Raw genomic sequence first — 22,414 nt, 5'->3', positions numbered from 1 at the left:
CACTTTGTCTGAAAACGCCATAATAGTATTTAATATTTTGTATTATAATTTTAAAAATCAATGAAAAATAAAAATATCGAAATCAAATGATAAAAATAGAAAAAAAAAATGGAAAAACAAAGCTGTCACTCAAAACAAGAGAGGGCTGTGGAGACGGCTCATTGGGTAGAGGCACCTGCCACCAAGCTTGATATGACCTGAATTTGATCCCGGGAACACACATGGTGGAATCAGCGAACTGACTCCCATGCATTGTCCTCTGACCTCCAAACTTGTTATGGTTCCCGCGCATGCTCGCACACCCAATAAATAAGTAAATAAATAAATGTAATGCAGAGAGAGTGAGAGAAGAGGGAGGGAGGTTGTGGGCCAGCATGACTTCTCACAGATAATAACTTTCTCCTCAAAACTGAAAGTCTCAGATCCTGCCATAATAACCGAAGTTTGTAAAAATGAATAAATCAAAAACCACTGCCCAGACAGGTTAATCCCGTTGTTGCTTGAAACCGCACAGCAAGATGCAAAGGCCTTGGGGGTCTCCCCAGCTCTGTGGTCCCCCGGGAGGTGGGGAGGGGGCGGGGGGGATTAAAAAAAAAAAAAAAAGCTCAGGTTTTTTTCAGCTCCAGGTTTTTCACCTCTGACCAATAAGCAGCTTAGCTTGCAGAGAACCCGGAAGGAAGGTCAAAGATTGTAGGAGGGTTATGTGATTGGGGGATACTTCGAAGTAGAAAAGTGAAAACAAAGCAGTCTGCTGGCCTCCGGTTCTCCCTCCAGGCAGGGAAGGGTCTGGAGTGTGGGCTCTGCTAAGGCTGTGATTAGCTGTCCAGGCTCCAGTGTGCAGAGTCTAGGCAACCATCTGCAAACTCTGTAACTCAATAGAGAACTTGCTAACAGGGTTGGTGCTTGTTGTGGGCTGTCACCGCCAGCTTCAGCCAGCTCCAGCGTGACTACAGGGAGATAACCCGCCCGAGGCTGTGGGGTCTGCTTAGACTCCCCCCTCATCCACCCCTCACAAACTGGCTTCCTCGGGCTTCTGCTGCCACCTACAGGACTAGAGACGAAAGGCAGATCTCCGGCCAGTCCTGACTAAACTGAGGACCAAGGCGCGGCAGCTGGAACCTGGGTCCCAACATCAAGTCCTCCCCCGGAATTTCATGAAGCTTTAAGAAGCCTATGCAGACGCCTCCACCGCACCTGGCCCTATCCAGGGTGACACACACCCTCTGCAAAGCACCCTGGGAAGCCTCCTAACTGCTCTCCCACGGTCCTGGAGGACATCCACAGTTCCACACCTCTCCTTTGAAGAGACTGCAGGCCACCAGGAGTCACGTGGCCACCACAGGGACATTCAGTAAAGTCTGCAGTGGGTTGTAGTAGAGTCTCCATGGAGAGTCAAGCCTGAGGACACCTGATGAATAGGAGGCAGCTGGGCAGTAAGTCACAGGGACAGAGAACTTCAGGTGGTGTTCTGTGACCCTTTCAAGCCCCTCTTGTCCCGCCTGTTTTCCCCACAGGTGTCTCTCCTGCTGGAACAGCAGCAGAGCAGGTATCGCGGGAAGGCGGAGCAAAGGCGCCAGCTTGACTCTCTCCTCCTATTCTTAAACCACTGATACCTACACAGGGCCCAGCCTGTGACCTCAGCTCATTCCAATCTCCTCCCAAAGGCCCCCGGCTCCAGATATATGAATTAGGCCACAGATAGGAGTTAGTGATAGGGTTTCCAGGACAGAGCTTTCCAACGACCTCTCAGAACCACTTTCTCTCTCCCCCCTGTCATCCCTACTCCTCCATTTAAATATTCTATTGCTTCCTCTAGACTAGAAACTCCTGAAAGGGAATGAGAAAGCTGTTTGGGGGTAAGAAGGTGGCTCAATCAGCAAGTGCTTGCTGCATAGCATGAACATAAAGACCTGGATTTGATCCCACTAGTCCATGGGGGCTGGGAGGCTGGCATTGTGGTCCACACCTGCAATCAGTGTCTGGGGAGACACAGACAGGAGGTCCCTGGGGCTCACTAGCCTGCTGGCCAAAACAAATCATCGAGTTCTGAATTTTTTGAGAGACCCTGTCTTAAATACAAATTGAGAGTACTTAGGGCAGCACCTAAGGTTGACTGACCCACACATGCGCACACATGTGCACCCATACACATATGAACACACATACACAGTGGAGAGGGGGGTTCCCTGTTGAACATGCAGCACATATCAAGGTCTCAGAGTATTCCAGAACCCACAAAAGACAGGCCACCTGGACCCACAAAAGCCTTGAACACCAAACTAAAACGTAGTTGGGTTTACTGAGAGCTATGCACCAGGCGTGACCAATGTGACAGTAAAAGCACCTGTCTTATCAAAGAGAAAAAGGCCCCAAAGGATTTCAAAGATAATAATAGCAAAATAAATTTCTAGAACAGATCTAAATGCACCAAGCCTGGAGAGTGATGAAAATTACCATCCCTGCCACTGGAAATGTCTATTCAAACTTCATTTGTAAAATGGTTCGGGCTCTGATTGCAAAATTATTATTTCATATGGGAAAGAGAATTGTGTGGATAAAGAGCGGGAGTCGAAGTTTAAAAAAAAAAAGTCAATTTCCTCAAATATCCCCCTCCCCCAAAACAAAGCAAAACAAATTTAACATTAAAAGTTGCTCGGGATAATTGCAGATGTAAATATCACTTAGCGCAGATGCTGCGGGTAAAATGTAATTATGACTCATGGGGAATCGATGGCAGCCAATGATAAAATCCATGGTCTGGATCTTTCTGCTAAGCAGAAATGGATTCACACTCTGGCGGTGGTTTATGTGCTTTTTAATTGAAAATGAGCTATACATAGAAATTAATCTCAACCCAGGAATGGGGTGACTGCTGCCAGTAAATACACAGCAGTTCTAGGAGCTGAACTCTCAGGCAATGCCAGAATGTCCAAGGACAAACGCTTCTCTACCCCAAAGATCCCCCTGCTCTTCAAAGTGTTTATTGAGCCCTGCTCCACCCAGCCTTGTGGTCCAAGCTGTGACCAAAGGAGATCTGCCTGGGAGTCGGGGTCTGGTTCCACCTTGCTTTCGCTTGGGTCTTGTCACCTTTCCACTTACTCCACTGTGTCATCGCAAACATTTCTGCCAACTCCCCAGAGAAAGTGGTCTTCCTCACTGGCCTAGGACTCAACAAACAGTCCACCTCAGAGAGACCTTAGGGGAGAGGAAGGAGGAGCAGAAATAAGACCTACCACTGTCCCCTCTGCCTGTGGACCAAAGAGCTCACTGCAGCTGTGCCCAAACAGATACTCAGACTTTTGGGCACAAAGGTCCATTGACTCCCCTTAAGTCCATCATCACCCAAGCCTTTCGGTAGCTCTCAGTCAGTATTTCCTTGTCTCCTTAGCATGGGAAGGCCAGCCTGGCAAGTCTCCCTGACACCAGGCCACACAATTTGCATACCCTGTAGTCAAGACTGGAATTTAAATGCTGGAATTCAGTGAAGAAGCTATTGAGGTGAGGACAGGATTCATCAATCAGACAGCACAGAATTATTGAATTCTCTGGAAGAATGCATGTAACAAATCCAGGTTCAGGAGCTAGGAAGATAATCAGTAAAATACCGGCAGAGCAAGGGTGAAGGCCCGAGTTCTGTACACAAGAACCCATGTGAGAAGTCAGACGTGGTGGCACACGCCTGCAATCCTAGCACTAGGCATAGCGGGGAAATTGGGGGATCCTTGGAGGCTTGCTGGCCACCCAGCCTAGCCAATCAATGAGTTCCAAGTTCACTGATACACTCTGTTTCAAGAAATAAGGTGGAGAGCAACAAAGACATGGGACATCAATCTCTGCCCTACACACACACACACACACACACACACACACACACACACACAACATGTGAACACAAAGGTTTGGCTCAGCTTCCTTGTGCTGCTCTAGCAGGGATGTATCATCCAGTCTCAGATTATAAATTAGACAAGGACAAATTGGTCTCCAAGCTGGGGCCAGCCCCAGCTCTGCCATGAAGAGAACCCCTCTAGAATTCTCGTGGCCCCATGAGAAGCCTGTTTATCACCTGCCTTCCTAAATCCCTTTTTTCCACTTGCTCCTCTGCTCTTCCCCCACTGTCTGCTCTGGAGCAACAACAAACATGACAGGGTGGCTCATTTTGTATTTTGGCTACGGTTGCAAAAACACCTTCCCTCAAACTAGCACAAAGGGAGAGATTTAATCAGTCTCCGGTGTGGTTACCTGTACGTGTGCTCAGGGTCTCTAATAGAGGCAATGGAGACGTTTTCAGACATTAGACTTTAATGAGCAGAAAAGGAGAACACACTGCTGCATCAACGCTCAGCCTAGTCTCACTCGGGGGAAAGCCAAGGCAGCTCCATCCATCTTGCCGGATCTGACTGTCATTCATGTACTATTCCCATTACATTCGACCAGCCTGGGTATGCCTGGGCAACACTGTTAATCACACCCGGAATGCCAACCAATAGAGGGAGAGTGGCAACTGAGCTGAGGCAGCTCTCTTTCTCTCCCCCTCCTTCTCCCCTTCTACCCCTCCCCCTTTTCCTCCCCTTCCTCCTCCTCCTTCCCCTCTCCCTCTCCCCCCTCTCTCTGTTTAACTTCAAGCTCCACCATGAAAAAAGCCCTGTTTCAAAGTGGAAGTTAGTTCTTTCTATTGATTGAGAAGTCCTGATCCAAAAAATCCAAATTCCTGGGCACTAACACAATGCCACAAATAGAAAACTCCATATCTAAGCAGGGTCAGGACTCAGCAGTAGAGGCCTGCCTAGGATTCCCCAGTAAGGGCTGAGGTCACAACTCAGTGATGGAGCACTTGCTTACACTTTTCAGTGTAAGCAAGACCCTGGGTTATATCCCCAGTACTGAATAAAGAAAGCAAAAGTCTACTTTTACTCAAACATAACCATTCTGAATGTGGGGGTTTTTTTTTGTTTTTTTTTTTTTTGTTTGTTTGTTTGTTTGTTTGTTTTTACAAAGCTGCCTTTGGATATGCGTGTAAGGGTGCCTGAAACATAAACAAATTTAGTGCTTAAGTCCTATCTCCAACACAAACACCTCAACATCTGCAGACATCACCATTCCAAACCACTTCTGATCTAACATGTTTGGGATGAAAGATGCTCAAACCTGCAAATTCTAACAAGTCAGGTCTTAGGTGGACTTGTTCTCCAGAACAAGAATCCTTCAGGAGCAGAAGAGGGGCCTGTGGAGTGAGTCTGGAATGGGCCCCTATGCTCACATTTGAATACTTGGTCCCCAGTTGGTGGCGCTATTTGGGGAGGTTGTGGAGCCTTTAGAGGATGGGCCTTTGAGAGTTCTCTGGTGGTCCTGTTCCATTTCCTTCTGCCTCCTGTCCAGTTGGATGACATCCCTTTGTTCTCCAATCCCACCCTTCTTCTGGTTCACTCAGACTCTAGGAAGTCAGGTGGTCACCAGCTGCAACCTTTGCAACCAAGAGTCACAGGAAATCCCTTCCTTTTCAGTTGTCATCCCTGGACTTTGTTACAGCAACAAAAAGTCTCAAGGATGCTGGGAGGTTGTCTGGAGGAAGAAAAAACAAGAGCAGGAGTGAAATCCAGAATCAAAGCCCTAAGGTACCAGGATTGCCTAAGCTAGGTGTTCACTGACAAACTATACAAAGCTCTAATGTCTCTGCCACGCCTGGTCAGCTCTGCTCACATGATGTGAAAGCAGACATAAGAATGTGGGGATAAGGGTGTGGCCACATTCCAATAAAACTTTTCTTGACAAACACTAGCAGGACCCATGCTCCTACGGGTATATTATAAACCAGGTTGCCACAGCTCTGAGGGCGTCTGCGATATGGTGAACATATCTATCTCTCATGGAAGAAGCCAGGTAGAAAACACACATTACTGGTGACTCCATGGATAGGAAGATGAGCATGGGTAAAATGCCCGTGGCTCTTGAAAAACAACTTGGGGAGGGGGATCTGGGTGGGTGGTAATACCACTGACCTCCAAATTCATAGGTTCAAAGTCTCCAATCCTACGTCTGTAGATGAAACCAACCACACATTGAAAATATACCTGTTTACTTATATAGACTTGAATTGTTGAATTGTTAGTATTTACTAAACAATCTATCATAGACAGACAGACAGACAGACAGACAGACAGACAGATAAACTATCTCCCTGGCATTCACATTGCTGTGTTGGGAGTTATAAGACATCTAGAGGTAGTGTAGGAAATGGTGGGTATGTGGGGCTTGTATGGAACTCTGAAACTTGCTATAGAAAAGAATGGGACATCTTTGGGTCTGTGTGCCTATGGCTGTCCCAGAACCAAACCTCTATGGATCCCAGGGAACAAGGAATCCACTCCTAGACAAGGGGTCTTGTGTCCACTGAGCGTCTGATCTATGGAAATCTTTCAGGTTGTCCTCTTAGGATCTGTTACCTATACAAATATTTGATTTGCTTGGATTTAAAAGAAGAAAAGTTCACCAAAAATTAAAACAAAACAAAAAACACTAGTCATGCTGGTCTGAGGCACCTGTACCTCTATTCACAGCCTGCAGGGGGCGCTACGGCCTCATGAACTCGGCTCTGGTTGAAGGACTAGGCTGATCTGGCCTCCCAGAGAATTTAAAACTGGAGAATCTCGTAGGCTCAAAGCTGGTAGAGGAGAGGCCCTAGGAGCCAAGCTGGCCACTCTTCTCTCCCCAGCCCTGGAGTAAGCCCTGAAAAAAGCCAGAGATTCCTCTAACTGTCAGCACCCTAGAGAAATTCTTCAGAATGAAGCCAGGTAGCAACAAACACTCCATTCTCAAGACCTCTTCCTCCTCACCTCTGGAAGTCCCAGCACACTAGGGGACATGTAGTTAACTGGCAGGGCAATCTGCTTCCAAATCATGGCTCTAGCACTGGGACACTGGGGGTGACCCTGAGTAACTCTTGCATGCTGATTGCTGTCCTACGGGAGGTGGCCCCTATGACCTCACAGAGTCTTGTGAGGACTTAATGAGGTCAAATGTGCTTGTCCCAGAGCTGGGTAAAGCACTTGCCGTACAAGTATGTAAGGACAAGTTTGGGTCTCCAGCACCCATACAGAGTTAGCCATGGGAGCGTGCATGTGACACCCAGGCCATCCCCATGGGGCGAAGGAAAGCTGAGACAGGCCAACTAGCCTGGCATATACAGAGAATGATGACACAAGTCTGAAATAAGGTGAGAGTGAGGACTGACGGGCAAGCAGACACGGTGTGGGCGAGTGACTACCGTAGAGCTATGTATGTCATCCTCCTTCCTCACAAGCAACTTGCCACTACAGTAAACTAGGAGAGCCTAGCTCAGATGCTGCTGGTAGCACCATGTAGCCACAGAGGATGAGAAATCACATCTCCTGTCCCTTATACTCCTGAACCTTTGACACTGGCAACTAAGGACCGCCCCAGTCAGCAGCTACAAGCTCAAGGCCAGCTAGCAGTAGAAGGCAGCACAGCAGGACGCAGTAGCCCTGCCCTGAGCCTGACCTCCCTCCAGCTGCTCCAGCTGCTCCAGCTGTGAGGTGTCCTCTCAGTCAGCACTTCTGGGGCCAAGAAGGCTGGCAGGTCCTGGTATACAAAACAAGAGACGGTTGGAGAGTCCGGACTGACCTCCATGTCCAGCCCCACATCAAATCAGCTGTGTAACCTTGGGAAGCAACTGGACTTCTTTGTCTCTTTCCCCACAAGGAAATCCCCCCACAGCATGGTGGCTGGAGCAGTGAAAGTCCTTCTCTGTCACGAAACAGAGCCCAGGCAGGTTTCTGGTCTTTGGCCAGGAGGTACAGAGTTTCAGGATGTACTAGTGACAAACAGCAGTGCCAGCCATTGGTAAGGATGTTATGCTCTCATGCAAAACAGCAGGTGCTGGTGCCACCGATTGTCAAGCAGACACACAGAGGGAAGACCAAGACTCCCTCTTGCCAAAGGCCACAAAGTGCTAGAATGTGAGTCCCAATCTGCCTAGTCTGGTTTGGGTTTTGAGACAGGGCATTGCTATGTAGCCCAGACTAGATACAAACTCATTATCTTCCTGTCTCAGCCTGCCAAGGATTGAGATCACAGGCTTGTATACACACACACACACACACACACACACACACACACACACACACACTGCCCAGAAATGTCCTTCTAGTCCACCTGTCTATGTTAGAATTTAACTCATCCCAGGGCCCAGCCCTTGGAAGTAAGCTGTGCACCTTAAGATGACTGTCCATTTTCTGTTCTCTATTTGGAATGCATGATGGTCCGCAGAAACTTGGGAACAATCAGGCACAGTCATTGAGAGGGTTCAGGGGACAAAGATGAAATGAATGATGCCAGCTGCTACCTTGGAGCCCCCATAATGCATGCACGTTCTTCTTGCCTCTACCTCCTCAGTGCTGGGATTACACCTTTCCAAGCGAGGCTGTCATGACCTGGTCAGCTGATGTACCATATCCATGGAGCTTAAACAACAGACATTTATTTCTGTGCATTTGTGGAGGACAGAAGTCCAAGCCCACTGTGTCACAAGTCGATTCTGCCATGGGGAGCCACGGAGATGGCTTTGCCTCCAGAGCCACTGTCTAATCTCCAGTAGAAGGCCTCTCTGCACTCCCAGCCATGACCACCACCAAGCCCAAGCCAAGGACTCTCCCCATGGGACCAGCCGTAGCTCCCCAACCCTCAGCCTGCCAGATCCAACCCATGGACTCCGATTTCATTCTCAGTTCTTCAGCGAGTTCCAGAGTTGCCTGGGTGTCCAAGACACTGAGAACCCCACAGGCCCAGGGACCCCCAAACCAGGTTCTGCTGTCCCACATCTCAGACTGTGCTTTGCTACCCCCAGAGCGGTGTTTCAGGGCTTCCCTGCAGTGCAACACTGGCCCAGCAACAGCGTGGAGTAAGCCTCATCAACTTCCCACATCCTGGGTCCCCGAGCAGCCGCTGCCTGTGGCAGAGTGGACTAGGGACCCACAACCCTACACTCATCCCGTGACTTGACAGCTCTCTACTGCCCAAATCCAATTAGAAAGCAGTGTAGTGTGTAGTTTACACAAAGAAGCATCCATGACATAGTGCAAGGAAGAAAAAAGAAGAGAGTGTGGCTGAAGAAGCCAGCAAATACTAAGTCTCCCCATCCATTCATTCATTCCTTAATCTAGTCATCATCCATCATTCAACCAATCATCATCCAGGAACAGAGTCATCTACCCATTCATCTATTAATCCATCCAGTTGTCCATTTATCTAGTTATCCAACTAGCCAAGCCATTCTACTCATTCATCCATCCACCTATCCATCCTTCCATTAATTCATCCACCCATCCATCCTTCCATCCATCCATCCATCCATTCATCCTACACATACATACATACATACATACATACATACATACATCCTACCCATCTCTCCACCTCTCCATCCATCCTGCCCATCAGCCTCCTACCCATCCGTCTATTCATCCAATCCATCTCTCTCCATTCACCTGTTCATCCATCACTCCATCCAATCACCCATTCACCATTCAATCCATTCATTCCATTACTTGATCCAGGCACCCAGTCATCAGTCATCCATTCACCCAGCTACTCATTCACCTGTGCATCCATCTATCTGTCCATCCATCCATCTATCCACCCATCTACCCATCCATCCATCTCTCCATCCTCTTCATCTTTGAGTCCTATCCATTCTACATTTATAGTGTTCAATGAGAAGGGCCTTGCCCATTCTTCGTAAGCCTGCGTTTCATGCTAAATGTGATGATTTGCTAAAAACACACTTCTCCATGTACCAGGCTTTCACCCTCTGGAGCTTTAGATGGTCCAGGTAATCAATAACACTGCAGCTCTGACTCCAAATTAAATAACTACACATTTATTATCCATTACTAGAAGGGTGGCTGAGAGCCCTGCCTCAGGAGCAGGCGTTTCTTCTCTCTGGCATCCTCAAGGCATCCAGCAGCTTGCATCTGAAGGTACAAATGTCATTTAGCTTTCGGAAAGCTGCTCTCTAGCATGAAATGGAATGAAAACTGACAGGGCTGTGAAATTTGATCCATCATGAGCCTCTGGAGTGGGTAGTGTTTGGCTGTGGACTCCTCTGTGGCCTGCTCCTCCCAGCAGGTTGGGGATAAAGAATTTCAGCTCAACGGGCTGCATGCAGATTTTTTTTTCTTCTGAGGGGCCAGAGAAAACACATGGCAGGGCTGCCTACAAGTAGGCAGTCAGGCACCCTCAGGGGGTAAGCAGGTAGAACTATGTGTTGCCTTTCCTGTAGGTTGGGTCCGGGAGGATAGGGAGATGGGAGAGCGTTGCAGCCAGATGTTCTGTATAGCAATCCTCCTCCTCTGTCACAATCATGCATCTCCAGGGAGTCCTTTTAGGAACCAGAAAGCCACGCCCCACCCATGGTAGCAACTGCCCCTACAATCAACCCTTCAAATATGACAGTCTGGGATGGTGTGCATACAGCTCCCCAGTAGGGTGGCACCTAGGGTAGATGGAGTACGAATCCACCAATCATGAAAGATTAGTTCACCACGGACCCTCCTGCTCCACACATGAGTGATGAAGAGACAGCCTACATACGTACTTCAGCCATGCAGGCAATGTCAAGGATCCCCAGATTGCAAGTTGACATCTCAGAACGCCTGACAAGGAAGACACTCTGTCCTCAGGACAGACTGAGGCTGTGGAGATAGCTGAGCCAAATGCCTTCTGCACAAGGGACCTGAGTTCAATCTCTAGACCTGACATCAAAAGCCAGGTACAGGGGTACACATTTATGATTCCAGAGACAGACAGATCCCTGGGGCTCACTGGACAGCCAATGTAGCCTACTCAGTGAGTTCCAGACCTGTAAGTGTTGAGGTCTGGTCTTTTGTTATCTATTGTAATGCTAAGTGTGGGCTCCCAGGACTAATTGCCCCAGAGACTAAAGAGTCTGCGCTAAGACACTAGATAAGTGGCCCCGCCCCCAAGTTATTTCTGATTGGTAAGTAAAGATGCCAACAGCCCACAGCTGAGCAGTTTAGGTTTCATGGGCTTGAGGTTTGAGAACAACAAAGGGAGAAGGTACAGGAGGGGGAAGGAGAAGCCACCATGTGTTGAGAAGTCAAGAAAACATGGCCCAGTTTCTAGCCAATTGGAATTAAGACCAACCCAGATAAAGCATACTAAGTGGTAATAATTCAGGATTGCATATAAGAAAATAGATTCTAATAGCATAGAGGCTAGGTATCTGCCCAGCTCTTGTACTGTTTAAGGCTTATTGTAAATAGGAAGACTGTGTGTGTCTTTTATTTGGGAACTAAAGGATCAAAGTGGGGTAAAAACCCTGGGTTGGGATTAATAATTTCCAGAACAAGTAAAGGATCTTGTCTCAAAAAAAACCAAGGCAGGCTTGGGGATGGCTCGGGGGCGGGGGGGGGGCACCATACAAGCCTAGTGACCAGAGTGTAGATACCAGACCCGAAGAAAATCTGACATAAGCTGAGAGTGGGTGGCTGAGACTCCAGAATCTCCATTAGCTCACAGGCAGCTAGTGTGGCTTCCACAGTGATGAAGAGGCCATGCCTCAGACCAGACGGAAAGTCAAGGAGTGACATTCGAAGGTGATCCTCTGATCTCCATGTATACAGTGTAACGTGTATATGCCTACCCTCATACACATACACAGAAAAATAGGGACACCATCCAAGAAATGACAGCCAGGGACACCATCCAAGAAATGACAGCTAGGGTTGTCCTCTGGCCTCTATACACACTGTCACATGCACATGAATGTGCACGCCCATGAACACACGCATATGAATAAAAAAATATACATTAAGTATTTCCTGAGATGTTGAGAATTTATGTTCCATATTGAAGGCACTGATAAGCCTTGCATTGGTAAATCTAATCAACTTTTCAACCAAATATATGACCACAGAATCATTACTATCATATTAAAAACAAAAAATTCTTCTGGGACCTGAGGGGCTGGGTCACTGTCCAGAACTTCTGGGTCCCACTCCATAAACCCCTCTGTCTTAGTTACTGTTCTAGTGTTGTGAAGAGACACCATGACCAAGGCAACTCTTGTGAAAGAAAGCAATTAGCTGGTATCTGACTACAGTTTCAGAGGTTTAATACATTATCACCAAGATAGGGAGCACGGCGGCATGCAGGCAGGTGCTAGAGCAGTAGTTCAGAGCTACATCCTAATCCACAGGCAGAGAGAATTTGGGTCTAGTCTAATCCTATCAAAGAGCAACACACCCTAGGTTACTAAGCAGTCAAACATATAAGCCTATGGGGACCATCCTTATTCAAATCACCACACCCTCTGTCTTAGTTAGAGTTTCATTGCTGTGAAGAGACAGCATGACCATGGCAACTCTTATAAAAGACAACATGTAATTGGGGCTGTCTAACAGGTTCAGAGGTTCAGTCCATTATCATTATGGTGGGAAGCATGGCAGCGTCCAGGCAGACATGGCACTGAAGGAGCTGAGAGTTCTACATCTTCATTTGAAGGCTACTAGAAGACTGGCACCCATGTGGCTGGGAGAAGGGTCTCAAAGTTCCTCTAACAGTGACACACTTCCTCCAACAAGGCCACACCTACTCTAATGAGGCCATACCTCCTAATAGTGCCATTCCCTGGGCCAAGCACATTCAAGCTACCCGCCCAGTTCATGGGCAGCCCAACCTTGGTCATAATTGAATCAGAAGAGCCTAGGAAAGCACTAAAACCTGAGGCTTCCTGCAGTGTGTCACCCACATCCAGATGGCTGCCAAGAGATCCCCTGGACTCTATTCATGCTCAGTTGAGGAAATCCCCAGTGTCTCATCTGTGTTCCCCCAAAACAGTCACCACCACAAGACACCCACCGGAGACAGGCATGAAGGGAACAGCAGGAAGCTAATGAAAGAGAACACTGTCCCCTACAGAGTGGAGCATCTCACAGAGACTGTTCAAGAGACCTGACTGTCCCTCAAATTGGTCTCCAGCTGACAGACACTTGCCTCCCTCCTCCGTTCCCTCCATCGCTCCAAGAGCTTGATGTTCCTAGGATCCCAGAGGCTGTCTCTGGACTCTAAGTTTGAACCACCTGCCCAGGGACAACAGTCTCTAAAAGCCAACAGTTTGGTATCCCTACTCCAGCATGGCGCGGATCTGACATTCAGCGCGGAATCACTCAGCCAAGTGTGCTTTCCAGCCCAAGCCACACACAGTTATGAACAATGCAGTAGGTGCCGTTGTAGCAGGGGTAGGGGAAGCAGCAGAGTGTTTATAAGGAAAATGGGAGGAAACAGGCACAGAAGAGTAAGACAGGAAGGCAACATGGAAGGCACAGTGCCCAGGGAAGGCTTGGTGCATGACTGGGAAGATGGCTCAGTCAGTACGAACGTTGCCTTGTAAGCACCAGGACCTAAGTTCAATCCCCAAAACCCATGTCAAATAAAGTCAAGTACAAAGTTACATGCTTTAATCCCAATGGTGAGGTGGGAGAGAGCTCAGAGAATCAGACTCTACCCTTTTCCATTTAATATTTTCTTTAAATGGCAAGAAAGTTTTGCATGCACGTGCACGTGGTGTGCACAGTACTTGATGAGCGCTTGCAGCCCCAGGTGGCTAAGTCAAACTATTTAGCATGCATTAGCTGACTGCAGTTTCACATGAGTCCCCCAGGACTTCCTGTACATTACACACATCAAGGTGTGAGTGGTACAGGTCTGGAAGGCCAGGGTCAGTGACAGGGACCTCACGTCTGGTAAGAGCTCCAGGTATCCGCAGAGCAGGTGGTCACCTCTAAGAGACTTTTGGTAGAAACCTGTCTGCTGATACAGCAGGCACTGGGCAGCCTCATTACCAATGGGTCAGAATTACTGTGGTCCCGAGCTGTAGCCAAGCCCAGATCACTTTCTCAGGGAGCAGGCCTTGGGCAAGTTACAAAATCTCCCAACCTCACTTTCACCATCAAAGTGATAGAAACCACAGATGGTCATTGGATGACTGAAAATACAGAAGAGAAGGTATCTGGGGACTGGGTACAATAGCTGGTAAAAATGAACTCCTCCTTCTAATATGACCTGTCATTGTGACCATGTCAAAACTGTACCTCTGGGAAGGGCTGGGCTGGAGCTGCGTTCATAGAGTGTTTGCCTAGCACACAGAGGCCTGGGTTTCATCCCTAGGTATGGTACTACAGGATTGTAATCCCAGCCCTTGGGCACTAGAAACACAAAGATCAGAAGTCCAAGGCTAGCCTGGGTTACATAAAATCCTGTATCAAACACAAGCCTGTGTGTGTGTGTGTGTGTGTGTGTGTGTGTGTGTGTGTGTGTGTACTCTCGTGCTCAGACATGCTATAGCACTGTGGCATCTGCATGACCCTAAAGCCCAGAGATGGTAGTGATGGCTGAGAAGACAGAAGATACAGAAAGAAACTGTACGGTGCGGGGGGGCTTTGTGTGCCCCTCCTCTCTGCCTGAGTTCAAAGGGCTGTTTAGCTCTTGACTTTGACAAGATGGAAACCAGGGTGACAGCTGCCTTTTCTGTAGAGATTAAAGGCAGCCCCATAGGGAATTAGTAACAAGATGCCTGCCTTCCAAACCAGCAGGGAGACACGAAAATCAATCACCTCAACTGAAGGAGCCATTCTTTGTACCATGTGAGTGTTTTAAATGGCAGATCAAACGCACCCATTAGGGCAGACATACTTCTGTATAACTCCTCTATCAAAGCACTGAGATCCTCAGACCCTGTGAGCAAAGCCAGGCCATATGCTCCTTCTGAGACTCCTGCCCTAGCAGGAGGTGAGGGGAAAGGAACCAGCAGATGTGCTCTGGCCCCAGAGACAGCCAGAGCTATGTCAGAATACGACATGCTGTAGACAATCTGATACCCTTGGAGTTTCAACCGTAGATCCACAAGTCACATGACACAAACTAAAAATATATAAAGCCCAGGATGGGGAGATGGCTCTGTCTGTGAAGTGCACGCCGTGCAGGCGTGACAACCTGAGTTTGATTCCCATGATCCACATTTTAAAAGCCACGTGTGGTGGCACACACCCACAGCCCCAGCACCCTGGAGACAGAGACAGGTGGATCCTTGTGACCTGTGGGCCAGCCTGGCCTAATGAACAAGTTTCAGACTTATGAAGGACTCTGTCTCAGAAAGCAAGGTAGGGCTGGTGAGATGACCCAATGTACCCCAGAGCTTATGGTCAAGTCTGACAACCTGAGTTCAAGCTCCGGGACTTCCACAAATTGTCCTTAGACCTCCATACTTGTGCTAAGATATCCACATTCCCACATACACATGTACACAATAAATGTTATTTTTTTATAAAAAAAGTAAGGTGGTTAGTATCTGAGGAACAGCACTAAAGGTTGACAGGTTTGAGTGTGTGTGTGTGTGTGTGTGTGTGTAAAGCACAATTCTTGACCAGCAGTAACAGCATCTATTCATGTGTCTATATAGCCATCCACCTATCCATTTGCCCATCAATCAATATGTTCTTCTGTCTATCACGTTATCCATCCATCCACTCACCCCCACATCCATCCATCCATCCATATGTTCATCTACCCATATCCATTTATGCATGCATCCATCTATCCATCAATATGCCCATCCACCCATCCATCCATCCACCCATCCTTCCATCTATCTGTCTATCCATCTGTCTATCTATCCATCAGTATGCCTACATATCAATCCATCTATCCATCTGTCTATTAATCTGGCAATCCATCCATCTATCCACTCACACATATACCCATATGCCAATCCAGCCCTACCCAGCCATTCATCTCCCAAATATCTTCTCCCTGTACCAAGATGCTGAGAATGTAATGAACTATAAAGATGCAACACAAAATTATCAAATTTAAGAATTTCTACTCGGTACAGAAACAGATAAAGCAATGTAAAATGTGGGTGTGGCAAGGAGCCCCTGGACCTGACAGAGTGGAGTAGGCATGCTGAGGTGCTGGATGATGCTGAGGTGCCAGGTGAGACTTTGTGTTCCATTCAGCAGATGTTCACTAGCACTCTTGGAGCTGAGCTATCAGAGCCATCCCTCTTTCCAGGAAGGAAGAAAATGAATAGAAATGACAAGATTACTTCTGATCCACAGAGAGTAAAATCTTAAACCCTGGAGAAATGAGTCTGAGGCAGGAGAATTTTCAGTGAGAATCAGGCTGGGTCTGAGGCCATGAGGACGAGGGAAATAGAAGAAGCAAGATCAGGAATCTGACTGGGGTCAGCTCATGCTTGGGCATTTAGTTGGGATTCTTAAAATAAACAGTAAACCACCCACTCCAAAGAGAGCTGGGATCCATCTAGGGATCTTGGGTAGACAGCTCCAGGTGGCCTTCTTGGGTCTAACAGCTCTCTTGGGTCTGTGGCTTCCTGGAGTGGCCTCATGCCCACAACAATGCCAACAGCACCTTTGCAGCAGCAGGAACCACTGTGTGGGTCAGATGGTAAATTCTGCTGTGATTTCTGGACTAATTGACTGTTAGTACCAGTTGTGAGCAGAAAAAGATAGGGAAGGCCGTCCTGGCCTGTCACACAGGGGAAGAAGAAAGCCAAGACATACTCACCAACAGCCAATAGAAGGAGGCAGACTTAACACAGACAGGGCAACAGCCATAACTCTGAACACCAGGGTTTGAATCCTTTCCAATGGTAAGGCCTAGGTAGAAATGTTACCTGGCTGGCCTGCCACTTTGTGCTGTTACTAATATTATAAGGACATTTTCTTGTATGTTGTTACTGCTGTTACTTGGAAACTTTCTCCTGGTGAAGCTGATTGCAGATTCTGCTACATTTTGTGCCTTGGTGTTCTTAGAAACCAATCACCGCAGAGGTCAATAGAACTGCTTTATATAGTTAGCCACAATAAGCTTGGACCTGAACCAACCACTGAGCAGCACTTCCTGCACCTGTGTATGAGCTTTTATGGTTTTTGCCTTTATAAGCTGCCCCTGGAATGGACCCAAACGTAAGAGAGACACCTGTACCAATATAAGAAGCCATTTGGAAAAAGCCTTCCATTTTGAAGAGGGGTTGAGTAAAGTTTAAGTTCCCAAGACCTCCCTGGGAACTGACATCCTGGATGGCAGATAAAGACATACACATGAGCTGACAAGCTAAGACAATAATGCTAGACCAGGCAAGTCCCCTGCCACAGCGAATACCCCAACCAACAGGAGCAGGAAGGTACAACACAGACATGATTCTAAGGAAGTCCCTAATCCCTAAATCCTAAGTAGTAGAATAACTTGGCACATATGCTGTGGATTTTAGGCTTAAAAGCCCTATAGGATCTTAACTCAAGGTCCAAGGCAGCTTCTGAGTCTAGTCTGCAGCCCCGATCAATCATTCTTGGGGTGTGTTGTTCAATAAACCAGCCCTGCTTGGCTGAGATTGGTGTCTGAATAGTTTGTGTGGTGATTCCCAGACCCCGACAGACACTTTCTCCTACCCAGAGTGCCTTGAGGAGAAACGTGGACTCTGCTGGTTTCCTGGGAAGACCTCAGGAGGGAGGGGCATTCTCTCAGTGGGCTAGCCTCTTCACTTCAGCACTCGGTCCTCACCCCACAGCTGTGTTTCAGAAATCCACCCCTACTGGGTAGACTGTGGAACCTGTGCTGGGGTCATGTGTGAGCAGCCCCAGGCCCTGAGAGCTTGAGCAAATGGGGTGGGTGTCGGCTTCCAGGCAGAGTAGGTAGCTGTTGTGATTGCTGGGAAGCAGGGAAGAATCTAGCCTGTGCTACCGACACCAGTCAAATTTCCATCTCAATTGCCAGTCCCATGCTTTTGGGGACCTTCCCATCCAGTTCTGTGAACCTTCCCTTGTCAGATGAGCAGCAGCGTTGCAGACAGTCTGCCCTCTGCTCAGTGAGTGAAGCGCCCAGGGGTCAGGACTCAGGGTCGGGAGAAAGAAAGAGAAAGCCAGCGGCCACCTTGACCTTGACTATAGATAAACCGGCCAGTCACACTCTGGCCCCTAAGCTTTGAGAATCATGGAATGCACTTTCATGCCAGGAAGCCACGCACACTTTCTTGCCTCAGACCAAGGTGCCTCACAGTGCTCTGGGGACCTCAAACACTGAGGAAGGTCAGAAAGGCAGGGGATCTTTAAGAACTCCGTCACCATACTGGTGTGTGTAAATGCCTGTGCGAAGGAACTAAGGAAAGCCTCTAGGCAAACGGAAGAAACAAGCCTGCAGAGGGTACAGCTAGGAGCGAGTTACCTTACCTCTCCAGCCTTCTTTCTACCCCATGTGGATGGAGGAAGATGGTCAGGCCTAGTCTTGCCAGGGAGATAGGACATCTGAGAGTGGTCACAGTCTCCAACAAGGCACCCAGTGAGTCACTGGTACTATGTGTCCAGCTGATTTTGTCAGCCCTGATAGAGACAAGGCAGGCAGGCAGGCACAGAAACCAGGTCAAACAAACCTTTTTAATCAACAAAGCAGGAGACTGGATGAGTAAGAACCAATCTCTACTGCAGCCCGAGGCTCTGCAGAAACAACCAATGGTCCAAACATTGCCCATTCATGGTCTCCAGCCAGAGTGCTACTGACGCAGTAGCTGTACGGAAACCTAGTAAGAAAGCAGTACTTTCCATCCTGATCTAACCCCATCTCTCACGGTCTCACAACCTCCAACATCCATCTGATAAAGCAATCACATCACACAGAGAGGACACGGGCCTGGCAAAGGCTACCTGTCGCCATTCCTGTAGCAGAATCTCCTTCCCTTCCAGGGCTGTGTAGGACTCTGTTACAAGTGTGCATCGCAGTTCTCGGACTGATCTCATCTCTGAGCCACTGTGCGCAAGACCACTATAAATCAGTATTTCCTGAGCCTACTCATGTCTTTGTTTAAGTTTCTTGGAGTGGAGATACTGGGCTGTATGGTCACCCAAACGTTTCTTATATGATGGAAGCCAGACATGAAAGGCCATCTACTCTGTAATTTTGCTTATATGAAATAGCCAGAACGGGTAACCCTATAAAAGCAGCATGCAGGCAGTTGCCAGGGACCAGAGATGGGCAGGGAGGGGACAAGTCCAGGCTTTGCATTGGAGTAATGGGGATGCTTTGGAAGGAACAGAGGTAGGGACTACATCCTACTACAGATGTACTAAATGCCACCATAGTACTCATTTTTAAATGGCTAATCTTACCTCCACGAATACATGTTAAAGCTGGGGGGTGCTCAGTCCATAAGTCCTTGCCTTGCAAGCATGAGGACCTGAGTTTGACACCCCACCCTACCACCCACGTAAAAAATCAGGCAGTGCATAGTGGAATACTCTTGTAATCCTATAGCTGGAGAGGCAGGTACAGGTGGGGCTCTGGGGCTCACTATCCAGCCAGCCTAACCTTATCTGGCAAGATCCAAGTTAAGGAGAGACCCCTGTGAAACAAAACAAAGCAAGGTATATGATGCTTTGAGAACTGACTGCTGAACTTGTCCTCTGGTCTCCATATGCATACATACATACATACATACATACATACATACATACATACACGCACACATACATCTACACACACATGTGCAGAGAGAGAGAGAGAGAGAGAGAGAGAGAGAGAGAGAGAGAGAGAGAGAACATGAAGACTTCTACCAGTGACTGGTGAAAACAGTCGATGAGAAGAGTTAGAGACAGGTGGTGACCCTGCTGACAGGATGATCCAGCAGTGCAGGAAAGTACAGTACACGGCCCAGTCACCACATTTGATAATCACCTCAGATTCAGCCTCCTGATTAAGCTTCTCACACTTAATCTCCCACCAACTGGAGGCCAGCCCTGTGACGCCCCCAATTCTATCACACACGAATCCCACATGAACACTGAAAATCTACTGTCTGGACATTAATCTTATAGGGAAAAACTCCGTACATTTGTATTAATTTTCCTTCACAAGTTTTAATTGAAGAGAGGATGACATGGCATCCCAGGGGAAATAAACTCTTACTTCATCCACCTGAAAGCCTCATGGCTTCATTAGAAATCACATTAGTTCCTCGGTAAGCAACAATAATAAGGCAGAGTTGGAATCAATAAAGAATAATGCATTGCCCCGAGGCGTAGCGCCGTTTGGTGCCGTTGTGTTCTCCTCAGGCAGAGCTGGGGTACCTCCAGCAGTAAGAGGTGGGGTGAGGCGATTAGGCAGCTGGGCTTCCTCCAACTGCTTTCATGCAATACAGTAGAAAAGGCAAGCAAGCCTGCTGTTCCTTCTTGACAACCAGTCCACGATGCCTGAGAAACCAACTCTTTGGCCACCTACTTGCAACCCTGGAAAAATGAACTCCATCTTTAGAGCTCCCCCATCACAGATACCAAGAGGTTTTATTCACCTCATGAGCCCTTGATGATCGATTAACAGTGACTATTCTAGAGAAGAAGTGAATGGTGCTGTTGTTGATTGGCGATGTCTGCCTTAGGCACTGGAATTGGAGTGCTATGTCTGATGGCAGGAATGTGACCATTAGGCTCAGAAGTCCCTACTAGAAGTAGAAAGGGACATCCAGAGGTCCACAGGCCACCAATACTGATAGCAACTCACCTTCTCTCCTACCAATGCCTCCTACAACATGACTCTGCTAACTAAAGAAGCAAAAAGGACATTGTCACAGGAGATTGACTTACCTCTTCATTTCTAGTAAACATGACATCTTCACCTAGAATATAATGAATGCTTACCTGATTCTCCACCAGGCCAGGAGGCAGAGATAGCAGATCCTGTATGGAAAAACAGAAAGAAAAACAGAAAGACAAGGAAGGTTTAGTGTTTAAGAAACAACTGGTTTTGAGTTTTTTTTTCTCACAGGTGCAGTAGCTACATTACTTGGAAATAAATATTTATCCAGTCTAAGGTGTTTGCTGAGTGAATAATAAATGTGAGTTGAGGGGGCAGGATCTTCATTTATAACAAGATGACAAGTGCCTGGCCTTGTCAGGAAGGTGATGAAATAAGACGGCTGCTGTGGGCAGAAGCCAGAAGGGGCCAGATGTGTAGAGGAATGGTGTGTGCAAATGTCCTGGGGAAGGCAGGGGTGGGTGGGGAGCAGCAGGAAAACCTCATCGAGGAATGGTGTGTGCAAATGTCCTGGGGAAGGCAGGGGTGGGTGGGGAGCAGCAGGAAAACCTCATCAGCAAGGAGAAGAAAACAAGAGGATATGGGGACCAGAGCACACTCAGTTTCATAATTGGCATTTGGAGTTTGTGTACTGTGATCGTTAGATTTGTTTGTCAACTTGACACAACCTAGAATCAGCTGAGAAGAGAGTCTCCATGAGGGCTGTCTACACTGGGTTAGCCTGTGGGTATATCTATGGAAGATAGTCTTTATTAAACAGTTGATTGATGTGGAAAGACCCAGCCCACTGAGGGTGACACTATTCCCTATGAAGGAAATCTTAAACCAAATAAGAGTAGAGAAACCAAGCGGAACACAAGCATGCATTGATTTCTCTCTGATCTTGATGTGTGGATATGATGTAACTAGCTGTTTGAAGTTCCTGTCTTGATTTCCCCACAGTGATGAACAATGACCTAGCCTCCGAAGCTGAATAACCTCGTTTTCTAAGCTGGCTTTTGTCAGGGTCTTTTATCACAGCAACAGAACTGAAATAGAACATGCGACTTTCTAAAAAAAAAAGTTAGAAAGCATACGTTTATACTCCTTCCTAAAACGAGACCTCAGTTCCTGAGCTAGGCACCCATAGAGACAAGTCCTTGCCTCTGTGAGCATGCTCAGTTACAGACGTGAGGCTGAAATGCACCATCTTACCCATCATGATGAGACACAGCCAAGACCACAGAACGTACCTCACAAAACATCACTCAAGTGAGGTGGACCAACCCAGACACACTACATGCAGATTGAGTGAGCAGCCAACAGGGAAGACCAGACATGTGAGAGCTGACCTACCCCTGAGCCAAGACACCCTTCTGCAAACCAAGAAGGCCTGCTCTTTTCTCTCAGGCTCTCTGAGGTTAGTCTCTGTACTTCAGTCATGGTTAGGTTGTCTACACTGGCTTCCTTCCTTAAGTCACATTGAAACACAAAGTCGGTTTTCCCTTCCAGATGTCAGATCTGTCCACCACTGCTGTGACCATCACTAAAGACACAAGGAGTCCTTACCTTGGTGGCACTTCTAGTCTATTACAGAGAGTACAGACAACCCCAAAACCCACATGCAGCCATTGCTGTGAGGAAGAACAAGAGGAATGTTCATCCTGCAGGACAGCTGACCAACCTCGAATCAGAAGCACTTCCCTTCATTTGGTTGTAACAGCCTTGAGGATTAATATTGATTATCAACTTGATAGGACCTAGAATCGCCTAGCAGACACACACCCCCAATAGCACCTGT

At 47.7% G+C, this 22,414-nt stretch overlaps 1 protein-coding gene across 15 annotated transcripts in view; it reads right to left on the bottom strand.

The window, feature by feature from the left end:
• Positions 1-22,414, bottom strand: part of Rbfox1 (RNA binding fox-1 homolog 1) — a 2,075,913-nt gene that overhangs the window by 1,920,288 nt on the left and 133,211 nt on the right. For all 15 annotated transcript variants that reach the window (XM_076937363.1, XM_076937366.1, XM_076937354.1 and 12 more), the window contains exon 2: positions 20,739-20,777. In XM_076937363.1, the coding sequence (XP_076793478.1) occupies positions 20,739-20,777 (39 nt within the window). The remainder of the gene's footprint in view (positions 1-20,738; positions 20,778-22,414) is intronic.

Source organism: Arvicanthis niloticus, chromosome 6 (assembly GCF_011762505.2).
Source record: "Arvicanthis niloticus isolate mArvNil1 chromosome 6, mArvNil1.pat.X, whole genome shotgun sequence".
Taxonomy (NCBI): Eukaryota; Metazoa; Chordata; class Mammalia; order Rodentia; family Muridae; genus Arvicanthis; species Arvicanthis niloticus.
Note: the sequence above shows the minus strand (reverse complement) of the source record. Positions and strands in the feature narration are given on the sequence as shown.